The sequence below is a fragment of the Hyperolius riggenbachi genome, chromosome 12, assembly GCF_040937935.1.
Source record: "Hyperolius riggenbachi isolate aHypRig1 chromosome 12, aHypRig1.pri, whole genome shotgun sequence".
NCBI lineage: Eukaryota > Metazoa > Chordata > Amphibia > Anura > Hyperoliidae > Hyperolius > Hyperolius riggenbachi.
Window position 1 is genome coordinate 99,548,569 of NC_090657.1, and position 22,120 is coordinate 99,570,688.

General features: G+C 44.6%; 1 protein-coding gene and 1 pseudogene across 1 annotated transcript in view; both read right to left on the minus strand.

Moving 5' to 3' along the window:
* PIP4K2B (phosphatidylinositol-5-phosphate 4-kinase type 2 beta) overlaps positions 1–21,673 on the minus strand; it is a 51,775-nt gene extending 30,102 nt beyond the window's left edge. The window contains exon 1 of the mRNA XM_068264311.1: positions 21,284–21,673. Coding sequence (XP_068120412.1) covers positions 21,284–21,436 — 153 coding nt within the window. The 5' untranslated portion in view covers positions 21,437–21,673. The remainder of the gene's footprint in view (positions 1–21,283) is intronic.
* Positions 6,912–7,075, minus strand: LOC137542634 (U2 spliceosomal RNA; annotated as a pseudogene).
* Positions 21,674–22,120: the final 447 nt, after the last annotated feature.

Genomic DNA, 22,120 nt, shown 5'->3' on the forward strand with positions numbered 1-22,120 from the left:
GTCTTTGGCTAAAAGTATTAAATGCCGGAAGAGTAGCAGCACAGCCAGGCAACTGGTATAGTTTAAAAGGTAATAAATGCGTCAGCCTCCAAATTCCTCTCAGTTCACGTGTGCTTTAACCCCCTTGGGGTTATGATTCTTTCCGGATTTTAGGGTCTAAAAGCGGTGCAATTTTTTTGCATCCTTTCAGGCCCTAAAACTTGGGGGAAAAAAAATCATGCTGCCAGGGAGATCTGCAGCAGTTTTAAAATCACTCACCTCCCTGGCTCCAGCGCTGCAGTTATGCCTCCATCCTCCGGGTGGCGCTGCAACTCTAAAGTGTAATTGCCGGCTGTCGTTACGACAGCAGGTAATCTCGCCAGGAGGAAGCAGAGCCCCGGAGGAGAGGAAGGAGAAATGGCGGCCGACATCGGGATTCCCCAGGGAGGTATGTACAAATGCCCGCTGCGTGCATTGCTCTGCAGTATCCTCCCGGCAGGTACCCCGAGCAGAGGTCGGGATTACCACTCTTAGCTGCGGTTTTCCATCCCGACCCTAGCTCGGGAATACCGCCAAGGAGGTTAAATGAATCGGCTAAATGCGTTCTAGTCTGCGTAAAGGAAGGACATTTAAATTGTGAGCTCAGTCAAGAACCAATATCAATAGTTTATCAGAGTTGTACTGTACCTTTCTCAATATTCAAACCATCAGTAGAACAGATATTACAGCACAAAGCTATAGGAGATGATGTTTGAACATAACCCTACCCACTGTGCCCCTTCAACCCCAATCCTCATCAATGTGAAGAAGGAATAGTCTTTCCTAAGTAACGAATGCTTGATAATCGTGAATATCAATCGAGGCGGCCCAAGGTTTTAATGTATTTTTATTTTATGTATTTTAGCATTTATATAGTGTCAGCTTATTAGACAGCGCTGTACAGAGTATATTTTCTTGTCGCTAACTGTCCCTCAGAGGGGTTCACAATCTAGTCCCTACCATAGTCATATGTATGCATTGTGTAGTATATGTATCGTAGCCTAGGGCCAATTTTAAAGGGAACCTTAACTGAGAGGGATATGGATGTTTCCTTTTAAACAATACTAGTTGCTTGTCAGTCCTGCTTTGTATGTAGTAGTGGAAACAGGCATGCAGCTAATCCAGTCTGACTTCAGTCAGAGCACCTGATCTTCATGCTTGTTCAGGGTCTGTGGCTAAAAGTAATAAAGACACAAGATCAGCAGGAGAGCCAGGCAACGGGTATTTTAAAAGGAAAAATCCATATCCTTCTCAGTGTAGGTTTACTTATTAATTAACTTATTTGTAGGTTTTTTGGGATGTGGGAGGAAACCGGAGTTCCAGGAGTACCCACACAGACATGGGGAGAACATACAAACTCTGTGCAGATAGTGCCCCGGCTGGGATTCGAACCGGGGATCCAGTGCTGCAAGGCGAGAGCGCTAACACTATTTTTGTTGATTTCATATTTTTTATTGAACCTAACATCTATTAAAAATATCAAATAGCATATGGTGGTATGGCTAGGCAAACACTGTACAATATTTGTAATACACAATACCATATTTAACCACTTTACCCCCAGCGGTACGAATTTCTCCGCCCCTTTTTTCCCTCCTAAAAAACCAGGGACGGAAAAATCCGTACCTTCCGCGCTCCCGCCGCTCGTGCGCGCGCACCCGCCGCTTGTGCATGCCGCCGCCCGCCCGGAGATCAATGAACGGGAAAATCAATTCCCGTTCGTTGATCTAGCCCCCGCAATGATCTGCTGCTTCTTTCAGAAACAGCGAGATCATTGTGAGTCTCCCAGCCTCCTACTGCTTCCTGTAAGCGTCCGGAAGTCGCATGTAACAACAAACACTCTGTGGCCATCTTGTGGCCAAATAGTAAACTACACCCTAAAAGCATTTTACATATACAAACATTACATTTACACAATAAATTAACTCATTACCTCCCACACTCCCCAATTTTAATTTTTTTTTTGTAATTAAAAAAAAAAAAAAAAAAAAATAACAAAAAAAAAAAACATAAATAGTTACCTTAGGGACTGAACTTTTTAAATATTTATGTCAAGAGGGTATAACACTGTTACTTTATAAACTGCGGGCTTGTAATTAGGGATGGATGCAAAACTGAAAAAAATGCACCTTTATTTCCAAATAAAATATTGTCACCAAACATTGTGATAGGGACATAATTTAAATGGTTTTATAACCGGGACAAATGGGTTAATACATTTCATGGGTTTTAATTACAGTAGCATGCTTTATTTAAAAACTATAATGGCCAAAAACTGAAAAATAATAATTTTTTCCCACATTTTTTCCTATTTCCCCATTAAAACACATTTAGAATAAAATAATTCTTGGCATAATGTCCCACCTAAAGAAAGCCTAATTGGTGGCAAAAAAAACAAGATATAGTTCATTTCATTGGGATAAGTAATAATAAAGTTATAGACGAATGAATGGAAGGAGCGCTGAAAGGTGAAAATTGCTCTGGTGGTCAGGGGGTAAAACCCCTCAGTGGTGAAGTGGTTAATATAATTAACAATCAAATGAAAATTGTATTAAAGCTATGGTCTAGCACCATACAAAATAAACAGCATACAGATGGGGACATCAAACTTGGAGAAGGACTTAGGGGTACTCATCAACAAGTTAAATCATATTCAATGCCAAGCCGCTGCAGCTAAAGCTAATAAAATTGTGGGATGCATTAAAAGGGAAATAAAAACTCGAGATGCTAGCATAATATTGCCCCTGTTGAACTCTCTAGTAAGGCCACATCTGGAATACGGAATTCAGTTCTGGGCACCACATTCCAGGAAAGATATTGCAGTTTTAGAGCGGAGACTAGCAACAAAATTGATACGAGGGTTGGAAGATCTCACTTACCAAGAAAGGTTAGATAAACTGGGTTTATTTAACCAGGAGAAAAGGGGATCTAATTAACATGTATAAATACATCGGAGGGCAATATAGAAGCTTGGCAGATGAGCTTTTTGTCCCTAGGCTTTCACAAAGGATTAAATAACATGATCTGCGCATGGAGGAAAAACATTTTAGCCATTTTTTTTTTTACGAAAGGGTTCTTTACAGTAAGAGTGATTAAGATGTGGAATGCATTGCCACAGGAAGTAGTTATGGCAAATTCTAAATCTGCATTTAAAGGGGGCTTAGATGCTTTGCTTGCATTGAAAGACATCCATGGCTATAAATTACTAGGTAATGCCCAGTGATGTTGATTCAGAGATTTTATCCGATTGCCATCTGGAGTTTGGAAGGAATTGGACCGTGCCCTGAAGGCCTTGTTCACATTGTGTTCCTTTTGGGGTTTTTTGAGGCAATTTTTATTTCCGATTCCTGGCGATTTCCTGTGCGCTTTTTTGTGAACCGCTTTTCTAAGCGGTTTTGCTGAGCGATTGAGTTTTTATACTTCCTGACGTCATTCAGGAAGTGAACTCTTTGATCCGGAAAAGAATAAATACATTGCATTTATTCTTAAAACGCGAACGCAATCGCTGCAAAAAGCAATTTTGGGAGCGTTTGTTTTTTTTCCTATACCTTCCATTGAGGCAAAATCGCCTCAAAAATGGCCCATGCACCGCTTTTCTGAGCAGATCAGATACGAACCACTCAGATGAGAACTGTCTCATAGAGAATAATGGTGTAAGTGCTTTCCAGGAGATTTGGGGGGGGGGTGAAAAATGCCTCTAGTGTGAACGTGCCTTAAGGCCCCATTCACACTTAAAAGCGCAAAAAACAGGCGATTACCGCCGGCGTTTTGCAGGAGTGATTTTTCCGCCATTACTCGCGAAAAAAAAAAATCACTGGACACTGCGGAGATTTTTCCACGATTGCGTCTAGCGCTTCTATAGCACTGAAACCTGATCGCCGGGAACTCGCCTGAAAATAGTGCAGGCTACGAGTTTGCCGATTTGCGTTAATCGCCCAAGTAAGAACGGGCCCATAGGGTTTTAAAGCGCTAGCGTTTGAGTGCTTTGCCGAAATCGCCACCAAAACGCTTTAAATGTGAATGGGGCCTTAGGGTTTTTCACCTTCCTCTGGATCAGCAGGGATATGTGAGGGAGCGGGCTGGTGTTGTACTTTATTTTCTGGTTGAACTCGTAGGATCTATGTCTTTTTTTCAAGCCAAATAACTATGTAACTATGGCATTCCTGGTGCATATTTTGATAAATTTATCCAACGCTTATTAGGAATACCCATACTTTGTAAGAGCATTGTCAGATAGGAGAGTACATTCTCATCTGCATCAAGCAGTACAAAGCAGTGATGATCTCCAGATCAAATTCAGATTAAATCAGTCCATAGATTATTATGGTCAGTTCCATAGCTAATTATAAACGCTTTCAGGCTGGGAAAAAAAGAAAAAAGGAGCACAGCACAAGTGTCTGTATGCTTGCCACTGTATATGCACCTCTCTATTTCATCATGTCATCTCGGTTGTCCTTTAAGAAAGAAAACTTTATTTCGATAGCATTTCACGAAGAGGGCTTTTTGGCCCATTGTAGCCCCTTACACACTCTTAGGCGTTCTGGTTCACCATGAGTTTGCTGAGTACTCTGCAACTCTATCTCACACTAATTGCAAGCACTTAGGGCCCTTTTCCACCAGCGCGTTTGCGCTGGCTGAATCGCAAAACCGCAAACCGCTAGCGATTTTACAATCGCTACGGTTTGCTTTTTAACATAGGAATCGCGGTAGGTCATTTCCACTACCGCGATTCGCTTTTGTCGCGAATGCGCGGCGGAGCGATAATTGCCGCGATTTTGCTATGCAGTGCATAGCAAAATCGCGGCCGCAAACGTCGGGGGAATCGCCGGTTTTGCGATTCAGCAATCGCTAGCGTTCAGCGTGAACGCTAGCGATTGCAGGTGGAAAAGGGCCCTAAGCGCTTTTGTGAGCGATTTTAAGTGCTTACCGGTGTTTTTAGTGTGATTTGTGAGTTTTTTGCAAGCAATTCTTAAACTAGTGCTACACTCAACGTGAAATGCGCAACAAACAGAATACTATTGTTATCTAGGCAGCCTAAAGCAACATACAAATGTAAGAGGATCGTCGCCTGGAGCGATCAGGATTTGATCCCATAGGCGACAGTTCAGGGCTGAGTGCTGTACGGACACGCCACTAGCCTGTACAACACGTTGCACAATATATCAGGAGGAGTAAGAAGGAGAATAGCCCTGGCGTGCACTTGGACGCTGCATTGAGACCACTGTACACATGCTAGAGATTCTTGGCAGAGACAGGTCAACATGTTGACTCGACCAAAAACTATCCAGCATGTGTGCAAAGCCTTAAAGGATACCCGAAGTGACATGTGACATGAGGAGATAGACATGTGTAGGTACAGTGCCTAGCACACTAATAACTATGATGTGTTCCTTTTTTCTTTCTCTGCCTGAAAGAGTTAAATATCAGGTATGTAAGTGGCTGACTCAGTCAGAAAGTGACTACAGTGTGATCCTCACCGATAAGAAATTCCAACTATAAAACAATTTCCTAGCAGAAAATGGCTTCTGAGAGCAAGAAAGATAAAAAGGGGAATTTCTTATCAGTGAGCGTCACACTGTAGTCACTTCCTGCCTGAGTCAGGACTGAGTCAGCCACTTACATACATGATATTTAACTCTTTCAGGCAGAGAAAGAAAAAAAAAGGAACACAGCATAGTTATTTGTGTGCTAGGCACTGTACATACACATGTCTATCACATGTCACTTCTGGTAAGAGTGGCTGGATAGTGTACTGGTTAAGGGCACTGCCTGTGACATGAGAGACCAGGGTTCACATCCTAGCTAGGGTCAGTACCTATTCAGTAAGGAGTTAAAGGCAACACTCCCTAACACCGCAGGGTGGCCTCTTGAGCGCGTCCCAGAAGCTGCAGCTCTTGAGCGCTTTGAGTCAGACAAGAGAAAAGTGCTATACAAATGTTCGGCTAAAGAGAACCTGGAGCAGGGCAAAGCAAAAAGGTTAGGTACTTCTCTCAGTAGAGAGAAGCATCTGAATAGTCCAGAGGTTTCCCCCATCATCCTCAACCCCACCGATCCAGCACTGGGAGAATCTAAGCATATACAAAAAGGGCTTGTCAGATATGCCTTCATCGCCACGCTCCTATCCATGTATGAGCTTCGCTGTACTGTGCATGTGCTAGCACGGTCCGCACCTATGCAATAGCATGAAGCTCCTTGAGCACAGCTTTGAATTCCATGCATGAGCAGCTTTGTGCTACTACGCAGGTGTGGACCATATTAACGCATGCACGGTACGCTTGTACAGAGACAGGAGCATGGCTGCAAACAAGAAAAAGCTCAAGGAAGACAAGTTTTTTTTTTTTTTTTTTTTTGTTTTTTTAGCTTTCTTGGCTCCTGTTGCAAGCAACAGGAGTCCCGGGTAAGCAAGGCTATTAGCCCCGTGCACGGAAAAAGTGTGAGTGCCCTAAAGCACCCCCACAAAACGTGCACGAGTAGCCACAGGCCCCACAATACAGCAGGGCCCTTCCGGTGTTCCCCGAAGGGAACATATCCCCCTTTGCCATCGGCGCAGGGGGTACTAAGCATCCTCCTCCCCGAGGGTTGGAGGACACTGGCGGCATCCTCCAACACCCGAAGGGCTGGAGGACCCTGGACTGCCCTGTGGTTGCCCACAGGGCCTGGGCCACGTGGCCATCCACATGGTCCGTGGCTCCCCCGAGAGGGAGCCAGGTGGGAACCGAAGTCCCCTGGGAACCGAAGTCCCCGGTGCCAGCAAGCTTGCCCCGACCTTGCGGCCGGAGTGATAAAAATTCCGCACTCTCCCTAGCCAAAAGGCCGGGGAGCTGCGTTAGTCGGCTATGCATATGGGCAGTACAGACCAAAGCACCCTACTTCCGCCTTAGATCTGCCACATCTCAGGTTTTTTCAGGTGCACCTGGAGCGCCACTTCAAAGGGCAGTACGCCTAAGCAAAGCCCTCAGCCATTCAGCCTCGACCATTGTATAGATCCATTCAATCAGCCCCTGAGAATTATGAACAGATACTACACTTGATCTTAGCCAAAAGGCCGAGAAGCGAGGATACTTGTGTCAAGGAAGACACAAGTATCTAACTTTTTAATTTTGAAAAGTCAAACTTTGCTTAGACCACAATAGATTTTTGTCATTTAACCACTTCCGGATACCGGGTGGTTTTGCTGATCGGTGCTGCGTGGGCTCTCCAGCCCGCAGCACCGATCAGCTAGCAGCCAGGCCGATCAGACTTCCCCCCTTTTTTCCCCACTAGGGGGATGTCCTGCTGGGGGGGTCTGATCGCCGCCGGCTGCTTGCGCTTGCGGGGGGGGCTCTCTTCAAAGCCCCCCTCCGCAGCGCTTCCTGGCCGCCTTCCCCTTCCCTCCCTCTACCTCCCCCTGTGAGCGGCGCAGGACGGAATTCCGTCCTGCGCCGGATAGGATAGGCTTCAGCCTATCAGGTGCCGGCGGTCCCCGGCCAATCAGAGGGGAAGATCTTCCCCGTGTGTTTACATTTACCCTGCGAGCCACGATCGGAGGCTCGCAGGGTGTTCACGGAGACACCCTCCGTGAACTGACATGGAACGGCCGCTCCATGCAATCCACTTCAGGATTCAGGGGCGTAGTTAAGCGTACGCCGAATCCTGAAGTGGTTAAATATGTAGACTAACCAGCAAGCTCATGGTGACCCAGAACTCATTGGAGTGTGTAAGGGACTACAATGGTCCTAAAAGCCCCCTTACTAAAATGTTAAGAAAAACAAAAGTTTGCTTTCCTAAAACAGAAAGAATTTGTGATAATTCAGGTTGGAGTGAGCTTGAGATGTCTCCCAAGGCATCACTGCTGAATATATGCAAATTAACCATTGTACCCTTAGAAGCTAAACACACCTCCAGAACCGCTGGAATGCAATGATGTGTCAGCTTGTTAATTTGTAATAATAATCCAACATGCATACAGACTGTTTCGGATTGTTTGATCCTCATCAGTGCATGGCATGGATTAATTTGGCTCTATGGAGTAGGGCTTGTAAATCCGAGAGGTACAGACTAACCAGCAAGCTCATGGTGACCCAGAACTCATTGGAGTGTGTAAGGGACTACAATGGTCCTAAAAGCCCATATATTCAGCAGTGTTGCTCTGGGAGATATCTCAAGCTCACTCCAACTTGAATTAATCGCAAATTCTTTCTGTTCTAGGAAAGCAAACTTTTGTTTTTCTTGTCATTTAAAAGACAGCAGGTCTAGAAATAGCAGAAAGTATAGATCTGACTATGGGTACTATAAATTAAATATAAAAAAACTTTAGAAAATGACAGATGATACAAAAGGAGAATTAAAAAAAAAAAAAAAAAAAAAAAAAAAGTAGACAGATACAATTTTTGTCATCTATTGAAAAGTATTGTAAAATAAAGCTACCTGGAACTGAAACAGGTAGGGCTGGAATCGACTGAAAGTTGCAATGCCTAGTTTATACATCAGTTTGCGTCTAACATGGGCACAGTCCTGTGATACCAGCATGTATAGAATAGGTGTGCCTCTTATTGCATGGTTGACTCCCTACATTAGGATTCACAAGAATGAACATTGCTATTTGCAGACAAATTATGCTGAAGGCAAGACAAGTCAGCTTTGCCACCAAGGAGACAAACCCTGCAAACATGTGACCAAAGCACTACTCGACTTCATCTGCATGTCCTAATGTATATCTGTAATCAACAGGAAATACCATAGTCCTGTAGTAAATCTTAACTCTAGACAAACAGCCGATTACACAGACAGCATAATGCTTATGAGAAAAGTTTTACTTGCCAAAGGATTTTAAAGTACCACTATCACGAAAAAAGTAGGCAGTTAAAATCTGACATTAGGTCCTTTTTCCGCTGCACAGCTGAATCACAAAATGGCAAATCACTAGTGATTTTAAAAAAATCGCTAAGGTTGCCACTTTATCATAAAAATCATGAAAAGTATTTTTCACTACAGTGATTCGATTTACAAATCGCAATCGCTTTCTGGAGCGATTTAAAGAGGGATAATGCAATGCAAATGAAAAATCACAATCGCATAACAAAATTTATGAAAAATCGCAATCACTGGCGTTTGTGATTACTAGTGGAAAAGGGCCCTTACTGACAGGTTTTGGGCCAGTCCATCTCCTCATGGGGGATTCTCAGGTTTTTCTTTGTTTTCAACAGCAGTTGCAAAGTCTAACTGACAAAATAGTGTGCAAGTGAGTAGGGAGGCTGGCTGGTATCTTACTATTTTGGCAGTTAACCAGCCTAGCGTTACGGACGAGCTGAGCGGGTCCAAACAAAACTTGCTGAAAACGTTACAGACGTGCTCAGCTCGTCATGCAGTGTCAGGCACGCACCGCTCTGATCAGTGGCGCTTTCGCTGCATCCAGCAGCTGCTGCTGGCTTCTTCCTCCCGGGCTCCCCTTCCCTCTCCTCCGGCCTGATCGCCTGAAAGGCAAGATGGCGATGCCCAGGACCTTCCCATGATGCTGATCATGCACCCCCTGCTGGGCGGCGCATGAATTACATCAGTACTTACATCATTACACACAGCCACAGTAAACCCAATCACATTACTGTAATTAAAGTTGTTAGCAAACACCTGTACACAGTGTAAAAGGGTGGGCTGTTACTACTTCTTCCTCTTTCAGAGTCCTCAGTGTCCAATTGCTAATCTGCTTGTCAGCTAACTCTTGTGATTTTTGTGCTTTGATAGTGATTTCCTGCCTTTGCTTCATACAGTATTGCAGTTCTAGTCTTTCTGAAGACTGCTGTAATCTGTGTGCTTGTCTTTGCTGGATATTTTTTTCTGTCGCTGACCTTTGACCCCGTATCCTGCATGGGGTCATGGCCTCGAGCTCCCGGAGGTGTTTGTGTGACCAGGAGCTGCTGGATGTCCTGGAGGGAAGAGACAGTGAGCAGTCACTCGTTGAGGAAACTACGGACAGCGAGATCCTCAGGGACCTGTCTTTAGAGTCCGAGAGCAGTGATGGTGACGAGGAGCCAGTGAGTATTGCACGCACGTGGTGTGAGCTGGAGAGACGGTCACAAGCTCCGCCACCCAGGCTCCCTTTCACTGGGGTACCTGGGCAGATCGCATGTGACCACAGCCCGCTGTCCTACTTGGAGCTGTTTCTCACCGATGAGGTCATCCAGAAGATTGTGGAAGAGACCAATGATATGCAGCGCAGCAGCAGCAGGGTGCTCCTCTACGCAGGTTCTCTAGGAGCAGGAAATGGGGACCTGTCACCTGCGATGACATCTGGGTGTTCCTGGGCCTCATCATGCTCCAGGGAGTGTTGGGAAAGCCGCTGCAGAAGTGGTACCGGACCACTAACAAGATCCTCACCACACCTTTCTTTGGATCTGTTATGTCCGAGCCCCGCTTCACCCTCATCATGAAGTACCTGCACTTCAGCAACAGTGAGGACTTTGATGAGGCCACCCATCCCGCTCCCAAGGATATACCAGCTCATTGTCGCCAACTTCAGGGGTGTCTACGTACCGGATCAAGACATCACCATGAACGAAAGTATCATGGCGTACAAGGGGAGACTCAGCTGGGTGCAGTTCATTGCATCCAAAAGGGCCCGCTTTGGAGTGAAGTCCTTCATGCTCTGTGAGGCCAAGTCTGGATACATCTGGAACTCTTATCTACACAGGCAAAGGCACCAAATTTGCACCGCAGTACAGCAAGTTTGGGTGTGCTACCTCCTCTGTGCTCACGCTTATCGAGCCATTGCTGGATCAGGGGTACGGTCTTACTACGGACAATTTTTATACCTCCCCAGAACTGTACGACCACCTGATCCAGCACGCGACTGACGCATATGGTACGGTGAGGCCTAACCGACGCCATATGCCACCGACCTTTTCTGCCAGGAAGCTGAAGAAAGGAGAGGTTGTTGCCTGGCAGAGGAGGAAAATCATGGCTCTGCGGTGGAGGGACAAGCGGGACGTGTGCATCCTCAGCACGGTGCACAATGCTGAAACTGTGCGCACCACTACCAGAGGTAAACAGGAGGTGGACAAGCCCAAAGCAGTCATGGACTAAAACCACACGATGGGAGGTGTGGACAGGGCTGATGGAGCCATGACCTTTTACCCGGCTGTCTGCAAACAGCAGCAGAAATATTATTTTAAAAAAAAAAATTCCACCATCTACTGGAACAGTGCCTTTGGAACGCATATGTGCTTTACAAAGAAAACAGTGACAGGCCTGTACTGCACCATGATTTTGTGTGGCAACTTACTGAAGCCATATGCGTAAAGCATCCCCCACCGGAATCAGCAGCTAGACCGGGGCGCAGGGCGTCTTATGTTGTGAACCCGGCACGACTTTCTGGACGGCACTTTCCAGAATATCTGCCACCGACCGCACACAAGGAACAACCTACAGGAAGGTGTGTGGTCTGCTGTGCCAAAAAAGGCCCCGACGGGACAAAAAATGCGCAAGGAGACCCGTACGTATTGCCGGACTGTGATGAGGCACTTTGTGCAATCCCTTGCTTAAAGGTGTACCACACTAAAGAGGTGTTTTAGGGGAAAACCTCTAGACTGTATTTTTTTTTTCTGCCTCCATTTATTTATTTCTGCATATTTCTGCATTGATTAAAAATGCAAGCTATTTCTGTTCGTCATTAATACATTTTATTTTATTTTTGAAAATAATTTGTGTTGGACACTTTCATTATATTCAATGTATACTAAACTCTTGCTTGACTCATTTTGGTAAGTTACAGGAAAAAAGGTTATGAAAATTAATTGTACCACTTTTTGCACGGAAATCCTGGGGAATTAGAATGCCAGGGAGGTTAAACTGCTGTTCAGGAAATGCTGTTGAAAAAAAAAGAAAAAAAAAAAAAAAAAGACCTGAGAATCCCCCATGAGGAGATGGACTGGCCCAAAACCTGTTGGTTCTGTCAGACCCTGTTGGCTCAATCGGATAGCATTCGATTTTGCAATAGATTTTGAGTACTTATCAAAGCAAAATCTATTGATCTGAAACAATTTGGAGGCCTCCACACGATGCAATTTCTTACTAGATCTATCCAATAGATCCGTCTATCTGATGGAAAATTGTACCGTGTAGATGTGGGTTAAATCGCACCGTATAGAGGCGTCCTCCGGTCCCCTGTTGCCGCTCACGGACCCTCCAAAGATTACCAAGGAAGGGTTTGCTGATAACTTGATCAGGGCATTGCCCCTCTTCAAGCACGGCCGCGTCTGTGCAGTAAGCCGGAGACACCTGTGCACGAACAGCTCCATGCTACTGCGCAGGCTCAGCCATACTCGTGCCAGGAGGGGAGCGCGGTCCTGATAAGTAGGAGGATTACAGGAAGTAGCAGAGGCACAGAGGACAGCTTGAGAAGCCTCTAGACTAGAGGATACAGTTTTCCCTCTCCTTAGGCAATTGTTTCTGAACCAAAATTAGCTTGGGTCTCCTTAGAGCATACCTAGACTATGTTGAAACTAACTTGTGCCATTTTTCCTGCTGTTCCTTCGCTTTTCGGCCCCACCAGTTTCCTGTTCTGCTAACTTTTCTGTTCACAACATCCTAGAAGTTCACCAAGGGGTGGTTCCAGTGATTCTTTCAGTGAGAAGAAGTGCTCATGCACGGCTTTCTGTAGTGCAAAAGCATGTGCAGTTCCGAAGTCATGCAGACCAAATTCAAAAGCATTTGTGCACAACCACTTCCTGAGATATGATTGACGGACCAGTGAAATATTAGGAGAGGTCAGGAACGGAATGGAACCTGAAGACAACAATCAGCAGAAACATTGCCGGGGAAAGTCATTGAAGTCCCAATCCATTCAGCTAACAACCATTGTGGGTTCTTTCCCAACTGGTCGGCAATTCAGAAAGCTTTGTGAATATCCATAAGTGTCAGGTAAAGGGAAATTCCATTTTCATAATGAAACTGCAACAAATATCAGTGCTGCAGAAGTCTTCACGTAATTTACAGAAAACACTAAAGCTAAACACGCTATACTCCTAACATGTTTTATGTAATGCAGTGCTTAAAATTGTTCCCTATCCTGTCCAAAAAAAAAAAAAAAAAGGGAACTCCACCTCTTCCATCTCAGCATGCCATCATGATTTTGGGCCCTCACTGTTCTTAAGCTGAGAAATTCAGCAGGTCAGGATCACTGTTCTACACACCCTGACCACCTGACCGGTCATAGGCCTGCAGACTGGGCTGTGAAAAGCAAGAGCACACTGATGAGCAAAGATAAGCGAGAACAGTTTTGCCAAAAGCAAAACTGTACCAGTGTGTACGGGAGTGCTGGCCACAGCAGAGGTTAGCTTACCTATGTCACAGCCTCTCGCCACAGCACACTGCTCTCCATCCTTCCCGACACATTCACCTTCACAGCTGGAAGTTTGGCTGTGAAGGAGGAAGCGTTGGAAGAAGTTGGAGAGCAGCGTGCAGTGCATAAGCAAAAGGCAGCGACATAGGGTGACGAGACCAGGTTGCCAGGGAAAGGTCTGCAAAAGAGGCATCTGTGTTTTGGAAGTGAAGACATAGGCACCTGTGATACACAGCAGAAGATACTTTTTACACAAAAGGTTTTTGCTTCTTTATGCATTTACTAATCGATGCACTGAAAGACACTGTTTATGCCAAAAAGCATTTACACTGCTAACTGCTATCACATAAATGGGAAAGCACTGATTTTAGCAGTCAAGCTGTAATTCTAACTGACCTTTACTTCAAATCCTTCTTTTACAAGCAAATGGAAACTTATGAAAATTGTACAGGCTCTTTACTCTGAAGGTTTTAGAATGCTTTCTATATTAAAGAGAAACCATAACCAAGAATTGGATAACTACATAGGATAAATATATGTAATAGCATACAGCAGGCAAAAAATACAGGTACCCAAAAACAATTAAGCTCTTCTGACCTACCAGCTCTTACTCAGCCATTCTCTCACTGTGGCCCATATGAAATTCACTTTTTCTCCTGAGTTTTCTCCTAGGAGATAATTTTTCAACTTTTTAAAATAACTTCTCAGCACTTTACAATTGAAACCGTACCAAAAAGTAGAACAAAAACATACTATTAAGTTATTTTGATTTTTTCGCTTGCTGGTCGTTTAAAAGGCATATAGGCCCATATGCAATTAACCTTTTCTCTAGCATTTCTCATTGGAATTATGTTCAGACCTTTTAAATAAAATGCCTTTTAAGCCAACAGCAACCAAGAAAATATAATTTTGAAAATCATTTTTAACCTACTTTTTGGCACAATTGCTGAATGCTGAAAAGTTATTTTAAAAAGAAGTTGAAAAATGATCTCCTAGTAGAAAACTCAGGAGAAAAGGTGAGTTGCATATGGGCCAGGATGTAACAATAGGAGTTTCTCCTAGCAGATAATCTTTGAACTTCTTTTTAAGAAATAACTTTCAGCACTTTGATATTGAAAAAGTACCAAAAAGTAGGTGAAAAGGTACTATTCAAAGTGATTTTGATTATTTTTTTTGCCTGCTGGTATTTAAAAAAAATGCATTTTATTGAAAGGTTGTGAAAATATAACCTGGAGAAAATTCAGGTGAAACAGTTAATTGCATATGGGCCCATATGCAATTAACCTTTTTCTCCTACATTTTCTCCTTGGTGATATTTTTGGTACTTTTAGGCCTCTTTCACACCAAGACATTGCGTTTTAGGGGACGTTAAGGTTGCATAACGTGCCCCTAATGCAACACATGGTGGTGTTGAAGTTGGTCGTCAGATTGAGCCGCATTATGCAGCTCTTGGTGCGCTGTTTTCGTTCTATCTATACTGATAGAACAGCCGCTCCAGGATAGTGATGGGAAGTCCGGATCTTTTCAAGGATTTGGATGATTCGAATCGGATCATTGAAAACATCTGGATCTTTGAACCAAATAATTTGAATCATTTTACTAGTGAAGCAGACTGGGGGTGAAATGACTAGCAGGACACGACTTTCCCTGCACTTTACATTCTGTGTGTACTTGTTTCTTCCAGACAGACATCCACTGTGAACCGAATCGTTCATTGTGATGATCCAGATGATTCGACTCACAAAAAAGATCCGGATCAAATGAACGATTCATTCATAATCCAGACAACACTACGAGTCCAGGTTAAGTCACCACAGTGCAGTGAATATTAATTAGCCATGTGGCTAGTCACTGAGCATGTGCAAGCAGTCTAATGCAGCTAAAGCCCAGTATAACGCACAGTAGGCCTGAAAGATAAATCGAATTTAAACCGAAATCGCAATCACCAAGATCACAATTTCGGAATAGTCAAAGCAGCAATTATCGCGATCACGGCATTTCCACATGGGGAAGTTTGAAGAAACGGCTTCAAACTTCCCCAAGGTCCCAGGGTGTGTGGCCCGCAGCGTTGGACATACCTTCCACATGAGTCCAATGCTGTCCATCCTCTATCGCCGTCTGCCGACTCTTGTGCTTGGCAAAACTCCAGGTTCCTGTATGTCACATGAGCCTGCAGGAGGCGAAGTGGATAGACAGGCATCGCTGGACTCGTGATGGAAGCCATGTTCAGAACTGATACAGCTTGGGGGACAGAGGAGGCACATAAAGACAGAGTGGGCACAGAGAGACACAGAGAGAAACAGAGCGGGAACAGAGACACAAAGGGGGCAAGAGAGACCCAGAGAAGGCATAAAGAGGCAAAGAGAGACGGGCACAGAGGGGGAACGAAGCTTGATTTGCAGAAAATCGTGAATCAAATCGAAATTGCAATTTCAGACAGAAATCGCTCAATTTAAATTTTTTCCTCAAATCGTTCAGGTCTAACGCACAGCATGCTGCACTTTCCTAGAACGTGCAGCGTTACAATGTAATGCAACGTGGGCACTCTGAACAGCACATTGATTTTTCATTACTATGAGTTGGGCTGCGTTACAGGCTGCTGTAACGTGCTGCTGTAACATGGGACTTTAACCACTTTACCCCCCGTGGTACGAATGTCTCCTTTTTTCCCCCCTAAAAAACCAAGGGACGGAGAAATCCGTACCTTCCGCGCTACCGCCGCTGTCCGCGCTCCCGCCGCTCGTGCGCGCCGCCACCCGCTCGGAGATCAATGAACGGGAAAATCCATTCCCGTTCGTTGATCTAAGCCCCCGCAATGATCCGCTGCTTCTATTAGAAACAGCGCGATCATTGTGATGTGCCCAGCCTCGTACTGCTTCCTGTAAGCGTCCTTCCGGACGCTTACAGATCGCATGTAAACAAACGCACTGTGGCCATCTTGTGGCCAAATAGTAAAACTACACCCTAAAGCAATTTACATATACAAATGCATTCGTTTTCCATAATAAATTAACTCATGACCTCCCACACTCCCCAATTTTTTTTTTTGTAATTAAAAAAAAAAAAATATATATAATATATATATATATATATATATATATATATATATATATATATATATATATATATATATATATATATATATATATATATATATATATATATATATATATATATATATATATATATATATTAAAAAAAAAAACATGAATAGTTACCTTAGGGACTGAACTTTTTAAATATTTATGTCAAGAGGGTATAACACTGTTACTTTATAAACTACGGGCTTGTAATTAGGGATGGATGTAAAACTTAAAAAAATGCACCTTTATTTCCAAATAAAATATTGGCGCCAAATATTGTGATAGGGACATAATTTAAACAGTTTTATAACCGGGACAAATGGGCAAATACATTTCATGGGTTTTAATTACAGTAGCATGCATTATTTAAAAACTATAATGGCCGAAAACTGAAAAATAATAATTTTTTCCCACATTTTTTCCTATTTTCCCATTAAAACACATTTAGAATAAAATAATTCTTGGCATAATGTCCCACCTAAAGAAAGCCTAATTGGTGGCGAAAAAAACAAGATATAGTTCATTTCATTGTGATAAGTAATAAAGTTATAGACGAATGAATGGAAGGAGCGCTGAAAGGTGAAAATTGCTCTGGTGTTCAAGGGGTAAAACCCCTCAGTGGTGAAGTGGTTAATGTCCCACTGTGAAAGCATCCTCAAGTCAACAACATGCAAGAAAATATACGGTAATCATTTTGACAATACTTTTTTTTTTTTTTTTAAACCTACTTTTTGGCACTTTTTCAACAGCAAAGTGCTGAAAAGTTAATTTAAACAGAAGATTCAGGCTTTCCCACTAAGACGTTGCGTTAGATGCGACGTTAAAGAGGCACTTAAGCCAACCTTTTTTTTTTTAAACCTGACAGTGTGCACAGTAGAGGAGCCAGATAAGAGTCTTACCGCAGTGTTTGTTTTCTTATCTGGTCCTCTGTTTCCCATAAATCCGCCCTGACAGCCAGCCCTGTCGGCGCCTGACGGCGAATGACCCAGGATAGTAAACACGTCAATCATTCCTTCCTCGCTGGGTCCTTCTGCCGCCGGCGCCGCTGCCTGTACTGAGCTGTGCGAGTGCCTGAACATTAGAAGCGTGCGCGCGCGTGCACGGCGCGGGGGCGCGCGTGCACGGCGCGATTTGCATTGCCTAGAAGCAGTGCATGAGCGAGCGTAGCTAGGAGGCAGGAGACGCAGGAAGCTAACAAGCGCTGGCTGACCCGGAAATAGTTCCGGCCAGCAGCTCCATTTTGAATAAATTATAATCAATCACCCTGCCAGTAACAATGTAACTAAAGGCTCCAGAGCGGCGCTACACAAGCGAAATTGCAGGGCTGGGAAGGAAGATTTAGGTAATATCTTCATTTTGAAAAACGATCCTGGCTTAAGGTTCACTTTAAGGTCGCATAACGTGCCCCTAACGCAATGCATGGTGGTGTTGAAGTTGGACGTCAGATTGAGCCGCGTTATGCGGCTCTTGATGCTGCCGTGATGCGTACTTTTTGACGCATGCGGGCCACGTGGTCCCGCCAGCCAATCGCCACACAAAGCGGCCACTCCAGGAAGTAAACACTGCACGTCACACAGTGCAGTGAATATTAATTAGCTATGTGGCTGGCCGCAATAGCGGACTCTCCCCTCCTCCTCCAACATTACTGAGCATGTGCAAACAGTCTAACGCGGCTTAGCCGTGTATAACGTACTGCATGCTGTTCTTTCACTTAACGTGTAGCGTTACAATGTAACCCAACGTGGGCACTGAACAGCCCATTGATTTTTCATTACTGTGCGTTGGGCTGCATTACAGGTTGCACTAACGTGCGCCTGTAACGTCCCTTTGTGAAAGCAGCCTAAAAATTATGTCCTAGAAGAAAACACAGGATAAAATTGAACTGAATAAAGGGCCCAGGGCTCTATATCAGTCTCTATGGACTGCAGCATGAACTGTGCAACCCACAATAAGCAATTAAAGACACTAAAACTCCTGTGTGACAGAGCGGGTACACCGCGATTATGCATCCAAATCCCTGTAGCCATGCCATGATCAGCTAGGTTTGCCGTTTTCACCTCCACCTAGTGGGCTAAAGACGATGACAGAACAAAAAACGATTAGCACCGTCTAAATGAGAAATCCCCGGGAAACATGTGTAAACTGGCCCTAACCTGGCTACAACCCTCCAACTTCTCAGCCTTCCAAAAAAAAAAAAAAAAAACACCATCTCCAGGATTTTTTATCTTTGCCTTCCCTGGAACATCACAGAACTTGGACTCATCATCACAGATTAAATTTGTCTGACTGAACAATATTTTTTATTTTTACAGGAAACAGAATTAGCAGGGGCTGAACTGGAATTCAGCCCAAATGTAATCAGATTCGGAAGCTGCTGATTAATTAACAGACTGATTGATTAATTAGTCAAGCTGTCTGTTCATTAATCATCAGCTTCCAAATCTGATTAGCCTTGTATAACATACCAGCTCAGACCCCACTAATTCCACTACATGTAGATGCAACAAATACTCAGGAACAAAAACTGAATAACTGTAGCCCATTGACAGAATAAAATAAAAACAAAAATCTAAGGTTGTTTCAATCACAATTACAGCCACATTGGTGGACAGTAAGGAAGGTTTCACACTGTATGCTAAAAAACTGATGCATTTTAACTGATCAGAGTACACTAGTTCTGCAGATGGTTAGAACCACTGCAGACCAATATACAACCCCCCAGGGGGGGTGGGGAGGTGGAAATGCCCAACAGGGGTAAAGAGATGCCCAAGAGTGATACAACTTTGTTAAAAGCACAAAATTGGATGAGACTTCTCTCTCCAAGATAAAAGTTTTTATTTTGCACAGGTTACGCGTTTCGTGGGTGCACCGCCAATTTTGTGCTTTTAACAAAGTTGTATCACTCCTGGGCGCCTCTTTACCCCTGTTGGGCATTTCCCACCTCCCCATTTTTTAAGAGTGCAACCACCTTCTGATCTGGCCAAAACTGAATTGCCCAAGAGACGGGTTTATGCTCGCCCTGGCTGGATGCCACTTACTGCAACCTACGTTTGTGAGTATACTTTTTTTCATTCCATAATATCCAGGAAATGTGAAATATTGTACTATTGGGCTCCTGCTGTCTCTGTTTTTTCGTAAAAGTGAACATTCATCTCACTCTCCTTTGTTTAACTGATCAGTTGTTCCACAGCAATGAATTGGGAAAAGATTTCCGTTAAACCACATGTGAAGTGAGCCATAGGGAAACATGGACAGTACCTTCACCCGGGCTGCACATCAGTTGTCTGTTCTGTTATAAATGACAGCAACTGACTTAGGGCCCTTTTCCACAGAACTGCGCACTCAGAGTAGTTACCAAGCAGAAGTGAGCAGTTACCAGGAAGCAGCAAGCAGTTGTGAGAGTTTGATCACTGCCTATCAACTGCTCGTGGAAAAGGGCCCTTAGGCTGGGTTCACAAATAAAAGGTGTCCTGTCAGTTTTTGACAGTTGGCCTCCGTTTCGTATGAGTTTTCTATGGCTTGGTTCACACATAAAAGGTGTCAGTTTTGTATCTGTTTTCTATGGATGCGTTCGAACATAAAAGTAGTACAGTTCCAATGCTGTCAGGTAAAACAGATAGAAAACTAATGCAAAACTGACAGGACTGGAATTTTACAGATTTATGTGTGAACCAAGCATTAGTGTGAAAGGAGCAGGCTCTGTTCTTTTAGGCTCTGTTCCCATCTGTAGCCGGATCACGTGTGGCCAGTGGGAGCAGACAGTGTAGTGTCTGCTCTGATGGTCCCCTGTAGCCCAGGACAGATGTGTTACCTTTATAGGCTATACAGGGAAACGCATAGGCCTGGCCCAGGATTATTGCGGCTAAGTGCGGTTCGCTTACTGCAGTGGATCTCATAAATCTGTTGCACACTGACAAGTGTGAAAGACTCCAATGTTATATAGGAGCAGTTCACTGTCAGTTTCATAATGAGCGGAGAATGGACAAGAAATGTCCATTCTACGCTCAAGTAGGAAAAACTGAAAAACTGATGCATTTAACTGATCAGTTGTTCCATAGCAGTGCATTGTAAAAAAGCTTCAGTTCATAGTGTACTGTGTGAAAGAGCCCATAGAGAAACATGGACATTACCTTGCACCTCAGATGTCATCTCAGCAATAACATTTAACTGTGCAAGGTAATATCTATGTTTCCCTATGACCTCTTTCACACTACACACTGATAATTTATTGTGGCACGACATTATGGGACATCAGACAAGCCCCATCCACACATCATACATGATCCCTTAGAGATCTGAGACAATGCAAACATGTGTAGAGCTCCAGAAATGGTTATGGATACAACGTATCCACTATAAGGATAGAAGGATGAGACTGCAGTGATTGGCATTTCCTGAGACATAACACAAGTCCTAGTGATAGAGGTGTACAATTAACACCCTATTGGTAGATACAATGTACAATATTAGGATGGGGACCATGGAAGGAGACTGCAGTAATTATCAAATGCTGGTACCTCAGACAAGCCCCATTCACACATCATTCATTCCATAGTACAAGAGATATGTGGCAATCCAGACATGGTTGTACATACAATGTACCACACACTATGGATTGAGGAGGATGCAATAATTGGCAATTCCTGAGAGATCAAACAAGTCCTAGTGATGAAGGTGTTTAATGTACACACTATTGGCTATACAAGGATGGGGACCATAACAGAAGGAGGCTGTAGAGATTGTCACATGCTGGGACATCAGACAGCTCCTAGGATAGCACAATGCACATGCACTATGGATGGGATGAGGCTGCAGAGATGCCTGTACGGAGGCCGGGGGGCGTCACACACAGGGAGGGCCCGCTTACCGTGTGGTTGACCCCCCACATGAGCACACTGAGGAGGGGCTCGCTGGCTCGGAAGAGCTTCACCTTCTGGCACACGAAGTGCTTCTTCTTGGTCTTGGTCTTGCTGGCGCTGCCCACTACGGCGGCTACACTGCTGCTGCAGTTGGAGGCCATGGCTGGGCACAGATCTAGTGACCGGGACCCCCCTCCCGGGGCATGGGCTAGCAGAAGCTCATCCCCCCGCCGCTGTCACCGCACGCCATGCACGGAGATGTGATACAGCAGCGCCTCCTCCTCCCCCCGCTCCGGTAATCCCGGGACAGCCGCTCCGGTCCCCGCTCCGGACAAGATGGCTGGCTGGAGTGGGCGGTACGGGCCGCGGCATGCCAGACAGCAGGCGGGGGGTGGAAGCGGGAGACGTGACCCGGAGCGGGAGGACAGAGGGAGCTCCCGCCCAGCGGCGACTTCCCTCCGTGAGGGAGCTTCAGGGATACCGCAATACTGCTGCATACATGTCACCTCTGTGTCACTGAGCTGCTGAGGGCCCGCCGTGCCGGAACACGCACCCCCAGGCTGGCCTGTGAATGGAACAGTCCAGGAGAGACTGACAGATCTAGCCATAATGTGTGTGCAATGCATGTCAGTCAGTGTGCGCTGCCTGCATGCCATGCCATGCCATGCCTTGCCTGCTACAGCCTGGCCACACTAATGAAAAGAATAATAATGCATGTATGCATGTGACACGGGTGAGAGAAGCAATTTTTTTTTCAGCTTCAGTACATGCGATTACTAGTTTGGTGCAATTTTAGGGCTCTGTCACACTCGGGGCCCTTTTCCACTTGCAATCGCTAGCGTTAA